The sequence below is a fragment of the Aquila chrysaetos genome, chromosome 9, assembly GCF_900496995.4.
Source record: "Aquila chrysaetos chrysaetos chromosome 9, bAquChr1.4, whole genome shotgun sequence".
NCBI lineage: Eukaryota > Metazoa > Chordata > Aves > Accipitriformes > Accipitridae > Aquila > Aquila chrysaetos.
This window is the reverse complement of record NC_044012.1, coordinates 38,989,144-39,007,843: the sequence shown is the minus strand read 5'-3', so window position 1 is coordinate 39,007,843 and position 18,700 is coordinate 38,989,144. Positions and strand designations below refer to the sequence as shown.

Genomic DNA, 18,700 nt, shown 5'->3' with positions numbered 1-18,700 from the left:
GATTCAACTTTCTATGGTTCAGTAGTCACAGCTTTAGGACCAGACTAATGATAAAGACAACAGTTTGCCAAGAGCTCTGAAACAGTCACTTTTCAATGATTTGAATGGAGTTACAGCTGTAGCTGTGGCTTGTATGGTGTTGCATTGGTCACCATTTTGGGAATGACAAAATTTTCATTCTCCAACTATTTTGCTTATTAGGTTACTGACTCTGGGGTTGTCTTTGCTGCATGCTGATGTGGTTCCAAATGCAACTATTCGAAACGTTTTGAGAGAAAAGATTTATTCAACTGCCTTTGATTATTTCAGGTACTTTTTTATTTGCAACTACTCACTGAAAGTGTCTGTGTGATTTCCTCAACCTTTCATGATACTTCAAAGCAGCAGCTGTCTTTCTCTTCTAGTGATTTAACTTCTTCCTTTCCTTTTTCACCCATTTTAGCAGAAACTTTTCTTTTCCTTGTGCTTTTCTGTAGTTCATAAACCATCTCAAAGAGGTTTAGATGTAAGTTCCAGTTTTTATGTGTGGTTTATAAAGTAGTGCCTTCAGGAATGTTTCTGTTCTTTCTTTCCTTATTTTGGAGTTTATTCAATGCTCAAAACTGTACCTAGATTTGTAAAATATAAAGAATTGCTGTTACAGAGTTTGTGGCTGAAATATAGTTTCACTGTTTTGAAAATATACCCATACGGAATCTGATGATTTCAATGTTTGACATGGGCACAACAGGAAACAATATAATTGATAGAAGTGTCTGAATGTGAGGAGGTCGGTCAGTCATAATATTAAATTTCAGATGAATCCAAGATGCTGACAGGCTGCTGCTTAATTTTCAGTTATAATAGGAAGTTTGTACTCTTCAGTCAGGCAAAATAAAGCAATGAGGATAAAATGTAGTGATGTGTAGTCTCATCCTTGTAGATTCTGGTCAGAATAAGAAATACGACTTGATTAGATTTGTGGGGGTTTTGGTTTTTTCTAATACATTCAACTTCACATTATTTCTGTGATTTCTTTAAGCTGTCCCTCAAAGTTCCCTACACAAGGTGAAAAGAGACTTCGTGAGGATATCAGCATATTGATCAAGTTTTGGACAGCGATGTTCTCAGACAAGAAGTATCTTACAGCCAGCCAACTCGTGCCGCCTGGTGAGTTCCTTTATATGCCATTTCAAAAGCCTGTCGTTTCTTTGATTGGATTCTACATCAGACCTGTGCTCTCGTTGTTAGATAATCAAGACACCAGGAGCAACCTGGATATCAATGTTGGATCTCGGCAACAGGCTACACAAGGATGGATAAATACTTACCCTTTATCCAGTGGCATGTCAACCATATCTAAAAAATCAGGTATCTTTTTGATTGCAACCAGCTCATTGCAGCCATCTTGACAGCATATTTTATATGCAGATATTGCTTAAAGTCAATATTTACCTTTAATATTGGGCTCTTGTTCTTCTGGCAGGGTATTTAATTACCAGTACCAAACTTTGGAGAGGGGGCAGAAAAAGTCTCACTGGTAGCAAGCAGCAAAGTTTTGAAATTACTTGGGTTTTTTGATAGAATGCTCAGTTCTGTAGCACAGAAGAAATAAGTCTGGAGGTCAAGATTTATTGAAATCCTGTAAGGAAATTGCTTGCTTTGTGCAAACATGCCCCTAGTGCTTTTTGGGGGCAGCAGAGTGACATTAGATTGTGGGCTGCGTTTTTGTACAGTTGTAAACTATGTGTTCTTTCTTTTTAGTAGGCTGTCATGTTTCTAAAGTGAATGCAATACTGGCTAAATTGATATCCCTGTAGCCTGTTGTACTTCATATGTTCAGAGAACAACTGTACAATGAGTAGCTGCAATGCTGACTTTCTGAAGTCACTCTGATCTAAATTTACAAGTGTCCTATGGTTATTCAGTTCTTAAGTGTTCATGTTGCCAGATGTAGACAGTTTGAAAGCACCATTTAACATACTGAACAAAAGCCACTGAAAACTTTTTATCCTTTTCTCAAGGAATGTCTAAGAAGACTAACAGAGGTACGCAGCTACACAAGTACTACATGAAACGAAGAACATTACTACTCTCATTGCTGGTGGGTCATCAGAAGAATGGGGAAACTGCATGAATTTCTAAGACCCTGTTGTTGTTGCAGGATGCATACACTAAAGTATGAAGTTGGGAGTGATTCTTCTTCCAGAAAGCACATTATTTTTTTTCTGTTTCCCTCAGGCTACTGAGATTGAACGCTTAATCACATGGTACAACCCACTGTCTTCCCCTGAGCTAGAGTTGGATCAAACCGGAGAGAGCAGTGTAGCAAACTGGAGGTCTAAGTATATCAGTCTTAGTGAGAAGCAATGGAAGGATAATGTAAATCTGGCTTGGAGCATTTCTCCTCATCTTGCTGTACAGCTGCCCACCAGGTGAGATACTTCAAAAAAAAGAACTGATGTAATTCCTGCTGCCTTAGAAGCTGAGCAAGTACTTACACTGTAAGTACTGATGGCACTTGTTCCTGTTTACAGACCCCTTGCATACTTTCACAGCTGGTTGAGACCTTTGAAATGAAAAGAGCTAGATTACTTAATAGACTCATTTGGCTCAGGCTCTAGTGGAGTCCAGCTTCCTTTCCTGCCACCCATTCTTTGCTAACACTTAGATATGTTTTGTTCAGAAAAAAACATGTTTGGTTTTTAATAGCATTTAACCCTTTAGCAGGCATAGCATTTAAACAGTGCTTAAAGTATCTTTGAATGAAGTGTTCTAGCTATATATTGGCTTGCACTTTAATAAGAATTACAGGAGAATTAGCATAGTTGGCTCCGGAAGGGAGAGGAAATTCTTTCCCCCTTACAACAGTGATAGTTTTTGCCAAGTAGAGTTCTGCACGCTGGTTTCTGTAGAATCCCAAACAGTATATTTCAGCCAAGAATCCGATAGTGGGCTAACATACTAGTGGTTTATACAAAAGCATTGGATAAGGACCAGTTGTTCATGAATCCTCTTTTGACAGCATATTGGTCCCTCAGTGTGCATTATTTCATGGTTGGACTATTTGTTTATTAAGCATATATTTTTCTGCCTTTTGCTGTCCTTGTCTTCACTTAAATAGAAAAGGCTGTCAAAATTTTCTAACAATGTTATTGAATTCCTGGTTATACTTAGATTTAAGAACACTGAAGCTATTGGAACAGAAGTGACCCGTCTGGTTCGGTTGGACCCAGGAGCTGTTAGTGATGTTCCTGAAGCAATAAAGGTACTTGTGAATATTTATACCGTTACAGGGCCCCAGTATGTCTGTTCATCCAGATATATTGGAAAATACAGTCTTTATTTAACACAGTGTATGTTCTAGTGCTAACCGTAGCTCTGTAGGAGAGAATGACAGAACAGCTGTGGAAATAGGGTGCTGAGGCAAGAATCACAGTCATGAGTAGGTGGCTAGTTAGCTAATGGTACATCTTGCTCTTGGGTATATTCTCGCCATACACAAAATGTCTCAAAACTCATCACTTGCAGCACAGCTACCATTTCTGTTCCTTTTGCTTAATATGTAAAAAGACCACTGGTGAGTGCTGCTGAAATTATTTCAAGCTTAACCTGTTCTGTGTGTCAAGAGGCCAAGCCTCTTAAAATGGAGGAGACTCAGGCTGATCTGCAGTGAAGCACTCTAGTCATGTGAGGGACAGTCTTGTCAGAGCTGCATTCTGTACATCACCTGTAAAATAGATGACAGGAAAACTGAACCTTCTTTGACTCAAAAGGGCTCATCCTTCTTCTTTCTCCCTATGCTAGAACTCCTGTATTGTGCTTTTAGTAACTTGACTTCACTAACTTCATCTGGTGATCTGGGAGGTGAGGCGATTCCAATAGTTAGATTTCCATGGAAAAAAAATGCTTTAGATAAAATAGCTGTGGTTTTGTAAAAAAAAATGTAGCATGTTTCACTTCCCCTGCTATAGGAAGCTAGATACTGATTAGATTACTGTCTGATACGTATTACCCAGACATTACTGGGTGCTATAAACTCCTAATGTGTCTGACCTGCTTTTTCAGTACCTGGTTACCTGGCATACAATTGATGCTGATGCACCTGAGCTCAGCCACGTTCTGTGCTGGGCACCAACAGATCCACCAACTGGCCTTTCCTATTTTTCAAGCATGTATCCACCTCATCCTCTAACAGCTCAGTATGGGGTTAAAGTCCTGCGATCTTTTCCTCCGGTAAGATGAATTTCAAGAGAGCCTCAACTCCCCCAGTAAAGTTATGGCCTTAGTCATTGTGGCCACAGGCTTTATTTTAGTACCGTGGAGAGACGTGTATGCTAAGTGGGCACACCACATTGCAGAATGTGAATATATCGGGGTGAAAATTTAAAGTTGATTGTCCCACATAATACTGGCTCATGTACTTGCAACATTTTTGTCATAAATCACACTAAGCTGAATTCTTCAGGCTGCTCTTCTCAAATTGTTCCTTTCAAATCTTTTCTCAGTGGAAAGGTGTTTCTTCTAAAGCAGCAGAAGGCTGGATTTTTAACACTTGTCAGACTTGTATTAGGATTGTAAAATACATGATTATTAATGATATTTCTGAAGGGAGTAAGTGGATAGAAAAATACTTTGATTTGAGGAGGTGGCATATATATAGTTTAAAATACAGAGGCAGTGGTATTTTGCTCATCACCTAACTAAAGAGAGTTTTTCTTTGTGCATGTGACCTGTCTTCCCTTCCAACTACTAAAACAATAACAATAAAAAACCTGCCATCTTTTCTCTTTCAGGATGCCATTTTATTCTACATTCCACAGATTGTGCAGGCACTTCGGTATGACAAGGTGAGGATATGAAACAGCTGCATATGAACAAAACAGATTTTTAAAGCAGCTTTTAGACTTAAAACTGCAAATCAGACAAAATTTAAGCTTAAACTAATGTTGCTTGTTATTGTCCTATATCTCTAATACATAGAAGAAAAATTATTGTCTCTAGAGGCTGGCTGGCTTTAGATTCACCTCTTTTATGAACAGGTAAACTTGTGAAACCAGAGGCTGTATAGCTCATCTGTCAGGAAAGAGATTTTATTATGGGAAACCCCAGATGAGGACTCTGTCTGAATAAAGCTTTTGAAGGTCTGCATGAGACAAGAGTAATGAAATTAAATCACTATCCTTAATCATTTTGCTGTGGAGTTAATCAGAGAAGACATCTAGGGATGTCTTGTGCTCCATCATGTGTATGAAATCGCATTTTAGCTTCATCTTGCAGAAGCCGGAAGTAAAGCTTGACGACCAAGTTCAGAGTTCATTAGTGTGAGGTCATTGTTACCTGCCCACAAGGTATGTGAACTCTGGTCAGTGTATTATTTTCAGGTGAAGACATCCCCAGCCAGTAGTGTAGGTGACTGTATTTATTCTTTGAGAACTTTGCATAGATTTAAGTATCCTCTGCCATGCAGAGCATGAACGTCAGACATCTTGTCTGTTAATATAAGTCAAATGTAGAAATATCGACAGACTACAGAAGCAGCTGCAAGTAGAGGAAAGGGAATGCAGCTTCTGGAATGAGTAGGATTCCCTTGTACACTTCAACTTCTTTTGTAGGTTTGTTCTTACTTTCTAGAATTTCTGTGGAACTGTGACAGCATGTGCAGTTCTTGCCACCAAAATGTGCAGTCCATATGACACTGATTTCTGGTCTAGATTTCTGGTATTACAGGAGCATTTAGTGATGCCAAGCAAGACCAATGTCTCTATTGCACTGTGCCTTGTACACATACTGGGAGATGCCATAAGTTCAAAGAGATTTGAAATCCAAATAAAACAGATAGAAGATGGCACAGAATTGGGAAGAAGGTTGATTAGAATAACGGAATAGGTCAGTAATAAAGCTGAAAACAGTTTAGTCAGTTCACTTCCTGTTAAAATACACTGTCATTCTTCAAAGGTCTTTTTAGCGATGTGAATGAGATTGCAGAGGTCTTCTTTCCATCCATTAAATATTTTTGAGTTTGAATAATAGCTGTTAGAAGCAGTAGTATCGAGTCTGCTAGAGTTGTAATGATCTTTGATCCTTACTGGACTGGATATGGTTGCAGATGGGTTACGTTAGAGAATACATCCTGTGGGCAGCTGCCAAATCCCAGCTCTTGGCTCACCAATTCATCTGGAACATGAAAACTAATATCTACCTGGATGAGGAAGGACACCAAAAAGATCGTGAGTGCTTTAAAATATAATCTAGCTTGACTCCTTTCCTTGTCTCAGTTCAGACTAAATCTCTTTCCTGCTTCTCTCTTGGCAGGAGGAATCCTTTTAGCTAGGAACTTCTCTTTCATTTGTAGAGGTAGGGCCCATTCTGTAGAAGTGTTCTACCTGACAGAATGCATTAAAAGAGATGCGGCAATGTTTGCATCAGTACCTTGTTTTGAATACCATCTGAAGGTGGCTGTTTCTATCACCCTTATCATTTGACTTTCTGAAATAAGCTGCTGACACAAATACTTCCTTTTTCACGTGCAGCTGACATTGGGGAACTTCTAGAGCAGCTCGTAGAGGAGATAACTGGCTCATTATCTGGTCCAGCCAAGGAGTTCTACCAACGGGAATTTGATTTCTTTAATAAAATCACCAACGTTTCAGCCATTATCAAGTAAGTGCCGTACTTCAGAATTGTGCTTTTTGCGGGCTCGCTGTTCTGCTAATTAGCAGTGTCCTGATTAAGAGGCCGAGTCACTTTTAGGGGTATTGAGATAGTGTTTTCAGGAAAAAAGAATTAATTATTTATATGATAAGAAATGAATTTTTTTCTTAAATGTAAGAGTTGTAGTAGGATGCAAAGGCTCATTTTAGTTTGACTTTTAGGGATAATTCGTATCTGCCCTGATCTCAGTGCTTGTGCTTTGAGCTAGCAGTCCTTCTGAAACAGCTGTAACTTTTTACTTTGGAAGCAGATGATTCTAAACTTGAAGTTTAGTTTTTAATCTGATTTTATCAAATACATTGTGGTTGGTGATAGTGGAATGACGTTCCATAGAAAAGTGCACTGATATAGGAATGGAATTGGTAAAGCAATCGGTGCGCTTGTCCTAGTTGAAATCCCCTCAGTCTAGTTGTCACCTGCATCATTAATTTGGCTTTTTGGATATGCTGCCAGTGTTCTCCTGAGCAGTAAGCAGACCGTGATTCAGGCAGGAAAAACAGCACTTCTCTGTTTAGGTCTACCAGATTGACTGTCAATTTTGCATATTATAACTTGTTATCAGCATTTTGTGTGGAGTTTAAAAACAAACAAAACAAAACAGAAAAACCACCACAAACCCAAAAAACCACAAGGATAGGTAAATGGTTTGCCTTCTGCTAGAACTCCATTAAATTTTATTTTCTTCTTCTGGAAGAGATTTCATTGTGCAGTGTAATACAAATATGATTGTTCTTTTTGCATATATAAGTCTTTGTCCTTCATTTCTAAATTGTGGTTAGGGAGAAAGATTTAATGTCATAAACATTGGATTGTTGATCTCTTAAAACTGGAAGTTCTGCTCATAGAGAGATTCTCACTGTTGACTGTAAAGACTGCAGTAATTTAACTTTTATAAAGCTTGCCAGTGGATGGCAGCAGCTCAGCGCACAAGCTCTAAGTCTGTAAGTGTGGTTTCATTGAATATTTTTAAAATATTCTCTGGTATATGAAAGTATTTGAACGTCATATAAAATGTAGTCCTGGAACATACCTCCTCTAAAACGAAGCTTTACAAACTACCAGTGTAAGGGCATCAGGCTAAAGGACACTTAAATCACAGAAACAGTCAAATATTAGGTGACTTCTACATGTATGTTAAGATGTTTTTGCCCAGTAGGATGAGTTAAAAGGCAGGGTTAGGATCTGAATATCTTTATTTAGAATGAAATCAATCCACTGTTTGTTAGTATGAAGTCATAATTAAGCAACTGATAATAATTGTGCTTTGCAAGCATTGCATTTTGCACACCAGCCTTAAAATGAATCTGTTTTTTGTGCATCTCCAATGTTAAGACAACATAGAGGAGATGCTGTTTGTTTTGTAGATGGCATAAAGGAATAAATGTATCATCTGTGATGATTTCATTATCTTAAGTGTTATGTTGCTGCTTCAGTAATCTGCTGTACTGCTTAAAACTAGAGCATAAGTAATACCTTTCAGTTGCATCCTGCTACACCAGGTGAGCATGCAATTGTGTGACTGACTTCAATAGATGGCTAACACAAGTGCCTGTGCAAAATAGGTAATTGTACGTACTAATCGTTAACCGTGTTAGCAATTATCCAGTTGACACCTGCAGTCATGCTAAGTATGTGAACAAATTAGGCATGTAATTGCATAGGCATTTTGCTGGCTTGTCCTTTTGCAGTTAACAATGTTCTTATTCTAGAATAAGTTCCACAAGGGAAAATTATATTGGTATAACAACTGCAGTGCTTACAAAGGTATAATTTTGCTCAAATTTCTGTATAAGGAGGAGCCTTCATATATTTCATTCACATCTCTTACGCTGTTTGGGTTTGTCAACAACCTGTATGTCAAATCAATGTTAAATCTACAAAGCAAAGACTATAACCTTCATTAAGATAGAAAATGTTCTGGTTAGGTATTGAGCCTCTAAGTTCTCTAGAAGTGGTGAAGTAAGTGATCTTTGTCATTACAGGAAGAAATATTTTTAGTGAAGTTTGTGTAAGTTCGAAACAAATTTGAGGCTAGCGCATAGAGTAATATATAGTATGCGGATAAATAAAATATCATTCATCTTTCTAGGCCATTCCCTAAGGGAGATGAAAGAAAAAAAGCTTGTTTGAGTGCTCTATCTGAGGTGAAAGTGCAGCCTGGTAAGATGTGATTTAATCACCTAATATAGTGGGCTTTTTGCATTCAACATGAATACTGTATTTTCTGCAAGCAAATCTTGGAATCTCCACAAGTGGCATCTCTCAGTTTTGGTGCTGGTGGCTGTTCTTCTGTTACAGTTGGATTGTTCCTGTCTTGAAACAATTCAAATATTTTTACCCACCCAGTTATTTCTATATGGTGCATAAAAACTTGCCCAAGAGCAAGTCAGATAACGCACATCATGGATAAAAGTAGAAATGTATGTCTGAAGAGGGAAGATAAATAAGCTCTTTTTCTTTGGACCACCTTCTTTTCTAAAAATATGAGGCACTTTTGAGAAGTTATGTTATCTCAAGAATGAAGTGTGTCCAGTTCCTTTGGTTCTCCTTTTTCTCCCATCAGGCATTCCCTTGAAATGTCATTGTCTGAGGGTCCTTTCAAATCTTGAACATATGTTTTCCCAATCTGAATCTTCTCTTTAAAATGGAGTTTGGAAAGCTTTTACTGATTTCTGTCTAACAGGTCTCAATTCTCCTACCATGTGTTGGTTGCTAAGGGCCCTCGCTAGCGCACTGGGACATGCTGCCACATCTTATTAGGGACTATTGTAAGAGAAGTCCTGTCTGTACGTTTCTGTGGTGCAGATTCTGCGGTATTAGTTCAAAACTGTATTCTTTTAGTTTCTGGCAATCACTCACTAATGTAAAGGATACTTACTGCGTCCTTCATAGCTCACAGACTGTAATCTCCAGTTTTAGATGTGCTAAAGTTATAGACACTAACATCAGTTATTCTCCAAGTTGCATTGTCGCACTAGCCAGTGGATTTGTTCTCAGCTGTCCGCTCCATTTTGCAGGCTGTTACTTGCCCAGCAATCCTGAAGCTATTGTTCTGGACATTGATTACAAATCAGGAACTCCTATGCAGAGGTACCATGCTCTTGTTATGTTCTCCCATTAAGTTAATTCATTATATTTAGGTATTTTTCTAGAAATTCTTGTTTAGCTAACTTTCACTCATCATCATCTTTGTTTTTATTACAATTTAGTGCAGCAAAAGCACCCTACCTGGCCAAATTTAAAGTGAAACGATGTGGAGTTAGTGAGCTTGAAAAAGAAGGTTAGTAACTGCATCTTAATCACTGACACTACTAATTAAGAGTCAGCAATTCCTTTAAAATTGCCTGCTTTTAGTGACCTATACTGCTGTGTAAAATTACTTCTATGTTGAACTTTATCTGCAATGGTTCTGCTCAGAAATGAAACTGTCTCAAAGGAAGAGAGAAGAAAATTCTGAAAACTTACATCCATTTTTTTGCAATTTTTTTTAAGTCCCAGGAAGCAAGCCACATAGGTATCTTGAAGAAATTTTAACAGTGACTTTAGACTGACATATAAATTGATAGCCTTTCTGTGTTTTTTAGACTGTAGCAAACTCCAGGTTTTGGCAGTTTTTTCTCATAATAAATTTTGAGAGAGGCTGTAGCTCAATGCAATTCAGGCATTTATCAGGTAAACCACGAGCACTCTTTTGATATGTTCCAGTTCCAGTAGACAAAGGGAACTATCTTACGGTATTCGCCTTGCAAGGCAGAAATATCTGTAGTGCACCTGCCTGCAGTGAAATGTGGGTTTGAGTGCAGAGGGCTTGACATGATAGAAAGTTACTAATTAAAGTCTGTGTCTGGGTTTTGCTTTGTAATCTTCTTGCAGGTCTGCGTTGTCGTTCTGATTCCATAGATGAAAGCGCAGAAGAAGGGGTGGACAGTAAGAAAATCTGTTGGCAGGCAGCTATCTTTAAAGTGGGCGATGACTGCAGACAGGTACAAAGCTATCGGGCTTTGCAGTTATAGAAGATTTGTAGGTGATAATATATAAGAAGAAAATAATTTTAGTATAGAAATATTTTTCTTAGGAATTTTGAGAATCTCCACTAGTTAGGGACTGAGGGAGAGAGCTGTGTTGTACCACTAGAGAAATTCTGGTTTGGAAACAAAGGCCATTATTTCAAGACAGTTTACCATGACTTAAAGTTCTTTTTCAGCGTTTATTTTTCGATTGAACTGTTGGTAACATAGCAGTAGTTTCCAAGGTGGTATCTTGTACATTGAAGCTTGATTGGTTTTAATTAAGAGGGAATGCTAGCTATTACCCTTGGAGTTAGTAGTAGCCCTCTTATCAAAGAGTGATGGAAAAGTTTGTTGTTCTTAGGTCAGCAGTTAAATCTTCAGTGTTGCTTGCTACCCACTTAAACAGCATTTATCTTTTCCCTTGTTGATTTCCCCCAGAGCCACAGTGCATGCACAAGCACACATCTGCAGACCTGCTGGGGTAACTTAATGTTCACTTCAGAGTTCTTCAGAGCATTTTTGTAATCTAACTTATGATCCATAACCCCTGTAATGCTTGTGCAATTTTTTTCTTGTATAACAGGACATGTTAGCTTTACAAATCATCGATCTCTTCAAGAACATATTTCAGCTGGTAGGCCTGGATCTTTTTGTGTTTCCATACAGAGTGGTGGCCACAGCTCCTGGGGTAAGTGGGCAATTAACTGTACTGCTGTAGAAAATAGTTCCTAATTTAAAAAGTCTCTCTTCCAGCCCACATAAAAATTCCACGCTGGAAGGAAATACTGCCCACATCACTTACGCCAAATATTTGGAGTACCAGCGACAAAAAGAGTCTTTCCTCTCCTGCTTCCTGCATTTCTAAAGCTTTTGGCTCTGAAATTTTGCTGCTTGTGGTTATTCATGTTTGTTGTTTGATTTTTGGGACTACATTGTGCAAGTCAGTGGAAAGTCACAGAGCTTGTCTTAGGTTGCATGGAAATCCTAAAAAACTGGATATGCTTTTTTTATGAATAAACTAGAAATTCTGTATTCAGTGATCCATAGGCTTCCCCATGTTTCCCTGGGGACCTGTATGACTGCCAAGAGCCACGAACAAAATATATGTTGGGAGCGTGCTTCACAGACCTGTTTCTCTTCTTTCCCTTCAGTGCGGTGTTATTGAATGCATTCCTGACTGCACATCCCGTGACCAGCTGGGCAGGCAGACAGACTTTGGGATGTATGATTACTTTACAAGGCAATATGGAGATGAGTCTACCCTTGCATTCCAGAAGGTAAAATACCAGTTGGCAAGCACAGCAAAATCTCAACTGAGAAATATTCTAGCTATAAGAATAATGACAAATAATTGGATAATGACTACCATAATGCTGTATCTGGTTTCTGATGCTGATAATCTATTTTTAACTATGAGTGAGTTAGCTAAAGAAGTTATTGAGCTGTAGATGTATGGAGAATATCATTGGACATTGCTTCAAACTAATCATGAATGGAAAAAAGAAAAATACTTTGTTCAGCTGTATCTGCTCCTGGGATGGAGAGCTATTAAATTTTCTATGTTCTGATTTGTTTTAACTTCTTGTTTGTACAGGCTCGCTATAATTTCATCCGCAGTATGGCTGCATATAGTCTTCTCCTGTTTCTGCTCCAGATTAAAGACAGGCATAATGGCAACATCATGCTGGACAAAAAGGGACACATCATTCATATTGGTCAGTCATGTCCACATTTGAATTTCAGTAGTTACCTTTTCTTTCTGCTGTAAAATATTGCTCATAGAAGACAATAAGCCATTTCCCTTTTGAGATCAATCTATATACTGATTACATAGTTTGTAAATATACATGGGATTTTTTCATGCCTGTTCAGTATTGTATGTATATTTGTTTTGGCTGCTTCTGTGTAAATTTAGCTTTGCAAAGTTCTACCAACTTCAGGGAAGTGTATACGCATATATGTATGGATTATGCATGTGTATGTACTTATGCATGCATACACACATATATGTGTGCGTATATATGTATAAATATATAAATGTATCTTTGGGTTCCTTTCATCACTGTATGGGTATGAATTAAATCCAACAAGTAAACACATAATTGTGTGAGGCTGTAACTTCTGCTTTAGCTTTGCTTTTCTGGAACTGCAGACGTTTCAGCAAGGAGTTTATTTGATGTCATCATTCTTACATCTAGTTTAATGTCATTGTGATGATTCTTTTGTTGGTGTTCTTACACGTCACCAAAGCTTTTTTCCAGTTGGAGTTGAAATGTTGGTAGAAAAAGTAGGTACTAATATGTGAAGTCCACCTCTCCTTTCTTCTGTCAGCTTTGACACTGCACAGTTAACCAACAAAGTTTATGAGGTGGGTTATCTTTTGTGCACAGATTTTGGATTCATGTTTGAAAGCTCACCTGGTGGAAATCTGGGCTGGGAGCCTGACATTAAGCTGACTGATGAGATGGTGATGATAATGGGAGGAAAAATGGAGGCAACTCCATTCAAATGGTTTATGGAGATGTGTGTCAGAGGCTATCTGGCAGTCAGGTAAGGTGTTCTTAACTGCTCAAAAGTGGAAGTGCTTGCCTGTCTAAAACCAGATGAGAAGATAAATAATAATAAATATTTGTCTGTAGGGGGTCTGAGCCTGTCAGACTGTCCTAGTACATCTTGCAAACTTTGAAACAATTTAATAGTCCTGCAATTTTACAGCCTAACTTTGTGGGTTTTTTCTGTTCTTATATTATATTTGAAAATTTTATATATTATATTCAATTTATAAATGACACACATTTATTAAAGTTACACACATTTCCTCACACGGTTTAGTATGCTGTTAAAACTTTGCAGTAAGAAACTACAGGAGAATCAAAATCTTTCTTTGTTTTCCCAAATAGGACAATCACATTAATGACCATTTCAGCTAGAGTTAATTAGGTAGGAGATGTGAAAAAGTGCTACCATTTTCTGTTGTAAAATATGCAGGGGTTTTGGCGGCTCAGCTCTTCAGCTGTGATTGCCAGCCAGTCACAGTAAAGATTTGCAACGTTAACTTGCTCCATACCAAGCAAACAGGGTTTGCTTTAACATGCAGGAGCACTAATAAATCTATCAAGATGATGTTGCATGTGGGTGGGAGGAGGACAGTACATTAGAGTCTAGATAAAAGCTCATTTTATCACGAGTATGAAGTATTATTGATAGTACCTTACAGAATCAAAGTTTCTTCAGCTAGTGGCCCCAGAAGGGGCTGTCTTGGAGTCAATATCAATTTGGTTCCTTGAGGGGGAGCAGTCTGGAGAAAGTTTTGTGTCAGGGCAAAAATGTCACCCAAGTAGTAGAGTAATAGCTTGGTAGGTAATAAATGTTCTGAGTAGGAGGAGAGGAAGGAGAAGGGAAGCTGGGCTGATGTAGCAAAGAATTACATAATTAGGAATTAGAAGATAATCTGTTACTGTGGTATTGCTGGTTTTAGCCTTTTGTACTGATTCACCTTTCTGATGCCAAAGCAATGTTGTTTACTAAAGCATTGCTTTGTGTAATCCTCCTTGAGATTGTTCATCGTGCAGCATTCTGAGTATCTGGTAGTCCAACATCAAGGAATGAAATTTAAAGTGACAGATTGCAAGCAACGGTGTAGGTCCACCAGCAAATATAAGAGGATTGTATGTGTTAATTTAATTACAGAAAAAGGTGTGATCCAGCTTGTTGAACTTCTCAGCTTGCCCTACTAAGGCTGCAGAAGCTTGAGTGCTGTAACCTTTTTGTCCTGTTTTTCTCTAGGCCTTACATGGATGCTGTCGTCTCACTGGTTACGTTAATGTTGGATACAGGGCTGCCCTGTTTCCGAGGGCAGACAATCAAGCTGTTGAAGTAAGTCAGCATATGTATGAACTGGAAAATGTTCATATGTTCTTCACAGAATGTATATTGCCACAACTTATGCAGTGAGTATAGGTGTCATGCTACTCAAATATCTTAAATGCCTTAACATTGTAAAAATGGTGACTTTTGTTTATAGAATATCTCAGAAAGTAGGAATTCCAGAGGTCTTTTCATAGAATTAAGTTCAAGTGCAAGTATGTGCATTATCTTGAAGTTTGTAGGACTAGCAAAATAGACTGTAAAGGAAACATCTGCTTTAGTTGAGAGGTAATGTGTTGCAGGGTCTGACGTCCTCTGAAATGGTGTTGGACTCTGAAGAACAGCATCTTAAAATTTGTTCTACAGATAATGCAGTACTGAATGGATCTATGTTGTAACATCCAGCAGCTTAGGCAAATACAAATTCTAATGTGACACTTTAAACAGGCCTTCAGGCTTATGCCTCCAGAGTGAGCAGAGTTAGCTCAGCACTTCCTGCATATAACTTCCTACAATTTCCTAAAGATAAGCCCAGATTCATAAAGTATGACGGGCTGCAGCTCAAGGGCACTATTAGGTACAAAGATATTTTAAAAGCAGCAGCTACCTAGGAAGAGGGATCTGCTGTTCCTAGAATTACCACTAGACTGATGAAAAGTTCACAGCCTCTGTCTCCGCTAACGGCAAGTGCTTATTAAAACATTACATAATTTGTACGAGGTAGTCTCACAAGAAGTAGGTACTTGCAGCAAGTGAAATCACCACCTGGCTAAGCTTGTGCAAAGACACATTTGTATCATGCTCAAAGGAAATTTTACTCTTGCTCACTAATTTTACTCTTGCTTTTTTGTGATTTTCTGCGTATAGACACAGGTTCAGCCCCAACATGACTGAACGGGAGGCTGCAACTTTCATCATCAAGATCATCCAGAATTGTTTCCTCAGCAACAGGTTTGGCATCTCTGCATGTCTTCTCCCTATGGCTAAAGAAAGGTCATCAAGCTTTGAGCAGAGCTAAAAAGTAGAGTTTTATCAGTCAGATACCAAACATTTTCGAGTGTTGATATTTAGATAATGCAGGATAGCAGCTTTGCTTCTGAATATGCTGCATCTCCTCCCTTTTACACTTGGAAGGAAGGCTTAAGCCCAGGCTGGTCAAATGGCAAGGCTGGCTAGTCTGAAGAATAGAAGGTTTTCTGTTGGGAGTGAATTTTTGGCCCCAAAGTTAAGCATTTTGGCTCCTATGTTAGAGCATGGCCAACTGTATTATTAGGGTTGTATGTCTAGTTGTGATACCCCCTTTTATATAGGGTAGGGTCACCTCTACAAATAAAGGGATAAATAGTAAACAATGGTATTGAATGGCAACAGGAATAGCATGCCTTATGGTCAGAATGAAGAGGGATTGATCTTGAAGCTTGTTCCCTTTTGTAAGGAGAAGGTTTCTTAAAAAACAGTATGCATTGTCCATTGGTCTGAGTAAGCATGGAAGTGAAACAGGACTACAGTGACTTTCCAAAATCTTTTTATGATTGCTTGTAGGCATCAAGTTGCCTGAATATCCTCCTGAAATTCAAAGCTGCTATTCTGTGCAAAAGTGTATTTGACTCTTCTCTAGAAATGCGTTCTAATCTTTCTACTAATTTTTTCTTGATGACTTGATACTACATTAACACATTAATCATTTTGCTAGACCATATGTTAGTTATTATATAATACTGGCTAGGGAAAATGCCTCAACTAGAGGACACTGGCAGTGTGGTTTCTGAATGTCTTTGTAGCTGGGCCATGTTTATTTGTCATCTACTATTCAGTACACTGAATGGAATAATCAGTTCTATCAGATAATTAGCAATTTAAAAGTCAACTTAATCACCAGCTAGCCAATCAACTGTAGGTTTTTTCCGTTCAAGTATACAAATAGTTTGGTATCTTGTGCAAAACTTTTGAAAGGAAATGACATGTAAAAACATAATTTTATTACATTTAATACTTTAAGTCAAATGAATTTAATACTTAAACATCTTAAGTGCATGTTTTATTATTATCCCAGATGATAAAGACTTTGTGGGATATATTGGAAAGTCTAATACAAACTCTTGTGTAGTTCCATATGGAGTCAGCTTAAGACCAGTAAGGTTCACTGGCTCAGATGTAGTCCTGCTAGAACTGAATTGGATTTTCTAGTGCCTGCTGGTGCATCTGCTCAGAATCTTAGATTTATATTGGGGGTTATGAAGGCAGTCACACTGCTGTGTGAATGCCCAGAGCCAGCTTAGTTCTGGCAAGCTTAAGCTTCTGTACCTGTGGCATGGTTAGTCTGTGACCTGAATAAGCTCTGCCCATGGATAATTGAGTTATCTGTAACAAGGCTTAGATTTGTTTGATCAGTCACTCATCAGAGATGCTGCTATTAATGTTGTTATTTCCCCTGCACTTTTATTTTCATTATTAGCATTCTCCTTAATTAAGATTACTTTTATTTCCACATAATCCTGTCTCCACGCAGCCCTGATGATCTTGCTTTGTTCATTGTGCATTTGCTTCTCCTAAAACATACTGCCAATGCAATGTGAGGTGCTTCTGTCTTATCCAAACACAGGATCCAAGCTGCTGTTGGTGTTGCCACACTGAGAAGCATGGAAGTACTTTTTTTACCTAGTTTAAACAAGAGCAGGATGTTTTGTGCTGTTCATAACAGTAACTGGGCCTTCACAATGCCTTCAAAGCATTTAGGGCTAGTTTTGATTAGCAGCTGATTTGCTTCACCCGTGTTTTGTTTCTGTGGGATCTTGATGTTTGTTTCTGTGTCAATGAGTGCAGTGTTTTTTTAAACTTACCTCTGGCTTTGCTTTTCTTCTGTAGGAGTAGGACATATGACATGATCCAGTACTACCAAAATGACATCCCATACTGAGAGACACTAGAAGAGATTCACTGCTGAAGTGAAACGTGCAACCCCATGCCCTCACTCCAAACTTGTAATAAATAGGAGATGCTCAATCGCACCTCGCTATCTTCCATCTTTTGTGTATGTGTGTGTACATGTGGTTACATGTTTCCTGGACATTGCAACAATCAGTCTGATTCATTCCTTTCTCTTGACCAGGTTATATATATTTCTGTTTTTCCCTGGATTTTTGGAGTTGGGCTGCAATCACAGTAAAAATTGTACTACGATTATGAATGTGTATGAAAGAGGTAAAGCTTGTGGAGTTTGGTAATTTTTCATGCAATGCAAGGATTTTATAATACGTTTAAAAAGTAAAAAAATCCCTTTCCTGCACAATCCCACAAAATGCCATGGAAGGGAAGGGTATGGATTTCTCTGTGGAAGCAAAAATGTTAACTTGTTCTAATTTTACTGTAGAAAAAGCCTGATAATCATCCAAGGTGGTGATGTCTGTGTAGCTGTGTTCATACTTTGCACTGTACATGGTCCCTGCTACGTGGTCAGTATTTCCTATGTACATGAAGAATGTATTTTTTCCTTTTGTGTGTTTTAAAAAAGAGACTCTACTGAAGATATATTTAATCTATGAAACGTAATAAAAGACCTTAGACTTTGTGTCTGTTCCAACTCTTTTGCCATGCACTGAGTTTTAGTTTATACACAGCATCGTTCTCCACATGGGTGTAGCGTTCATTATATTGTGACCTCTTTCTAATGGAGAAATCAGATTTCTTCTTCAGCTTCGTGTCCATTTTAAATGACATTTTTTATTCATAAATGTTTTGTGCACAACTCATGGACCAAGAAGCTGAAATGTCGGACCAAGGCAAAGGTCCCGCTGTGCTGCTTACAAAGGAGCCCTACCCTGAGCTGGGCCATGCGTCTTTGGGCTCTTCCTTCCGTTTATACGTGCTTGTCATTCTGGAATGTGCTCTTGAAAACTTGGTCCCATCTTCAGGGGATTTTTGTTTTTTTTTTCACTGGATGTCCAGTCCACGCCTGCTCTGGGCAGGGGCTGCCAGGACCTGGGGCAGTGGGAGGGGGAAAGGGGCCCTCGGGGTCAGCTGTGGCTGACGAGGTGATGGGCAGCACCTGAGGGGGCCTGTGCCCTGAGGGGGGCTCCACACTGAGGAGAAGCCGTGCCCTGAGGGGGGGCTCAAGGCTGAGGAGAAGCCAC

At 38.6% G+C, this 18,700-nt stretch overlaps 1 protein-coding gene across 2 annotated transcripts in view; it reads left to right on the top strand.

Moving 5' to 3' along the window:
• Positions 1-18,138, top strand: part of PI4KA (phosphatidylinositol 4-kinase alpha) — a 64,410-nt gene extending 46,272 nt beyond the window's left edge. For both annotated transcript variants that reach the window (XM_030024105.2, XM_030024104.2), the window contains exons 35-55: positions 202-309; positions 1,022-1,149; positions 1,231-1,350; positions 2,004-2,083; positions 2,221-2,414; positions 3,157-3,247; positions 4,048-4,215; positions 4,776-4,829; positions 6,089-6,209; positions 6,513-6,642; positions 8,783-8,853; positions 9,711-9,783; positions 9,903-9,973; positions 10,567-10,676; positions 11,287-11,391; positions 11,855-11,980; positions 12,298-12,418; positions 13,094-13,253; positions 14,490-14,579; positions 15,438-15,521; positions 17,436-18,138. In XM_030024105.2, coding sequence (XP_029879965.1) covers positions 202-309; positions 1,022-1,149; positions 1,231-1,350; positions 2,004-2,083; positions 2,221-2,414; positions 3,157-3,247; positions 4,048-4,215; positions 4,776-4,829; positions 6,089-6,209; positions 6,513-6,642; positions 8,783-8,853; positions 9,711-9,783; positions 9,903-9,973; positions 10,567-10,676; positions 11,287-11,391; positions 11,855-11,980; positions 12,298-12,418; positions 13,094-13,253; positions 14,490-14,579; positions 15,438-15,521; positions 17,436-17,487 — 2,257 coding nt within the window. In that variant the 3' untranslated portion in view covers positions 17,488-18,138. The remainder of the gene's footprint in view (positions 1-201; positions 310-1,021; positions 1,150-1,230; positions 1,351-2,003; positions 2,084-2,220; positions 2,415-3,156; positions 3,248-4,047; positions 4,216-4,775; positions 4,830-6,088; positions 6,210-6,512; positions 6,643-8,782; positions 8,854-9,710; positions 9,784-9,902; positions 9,974-10,566; positions 10,677-11,286; positions 11,392-11,854; positions 11,981-12,297; positions 12,419-13,093; positions 13,254-14,489; positions 14,580-15,437; positions 15,522-17,435) is intronic.
• Positions 18,139-18,700: the final 562 nt, after the last annotated feature.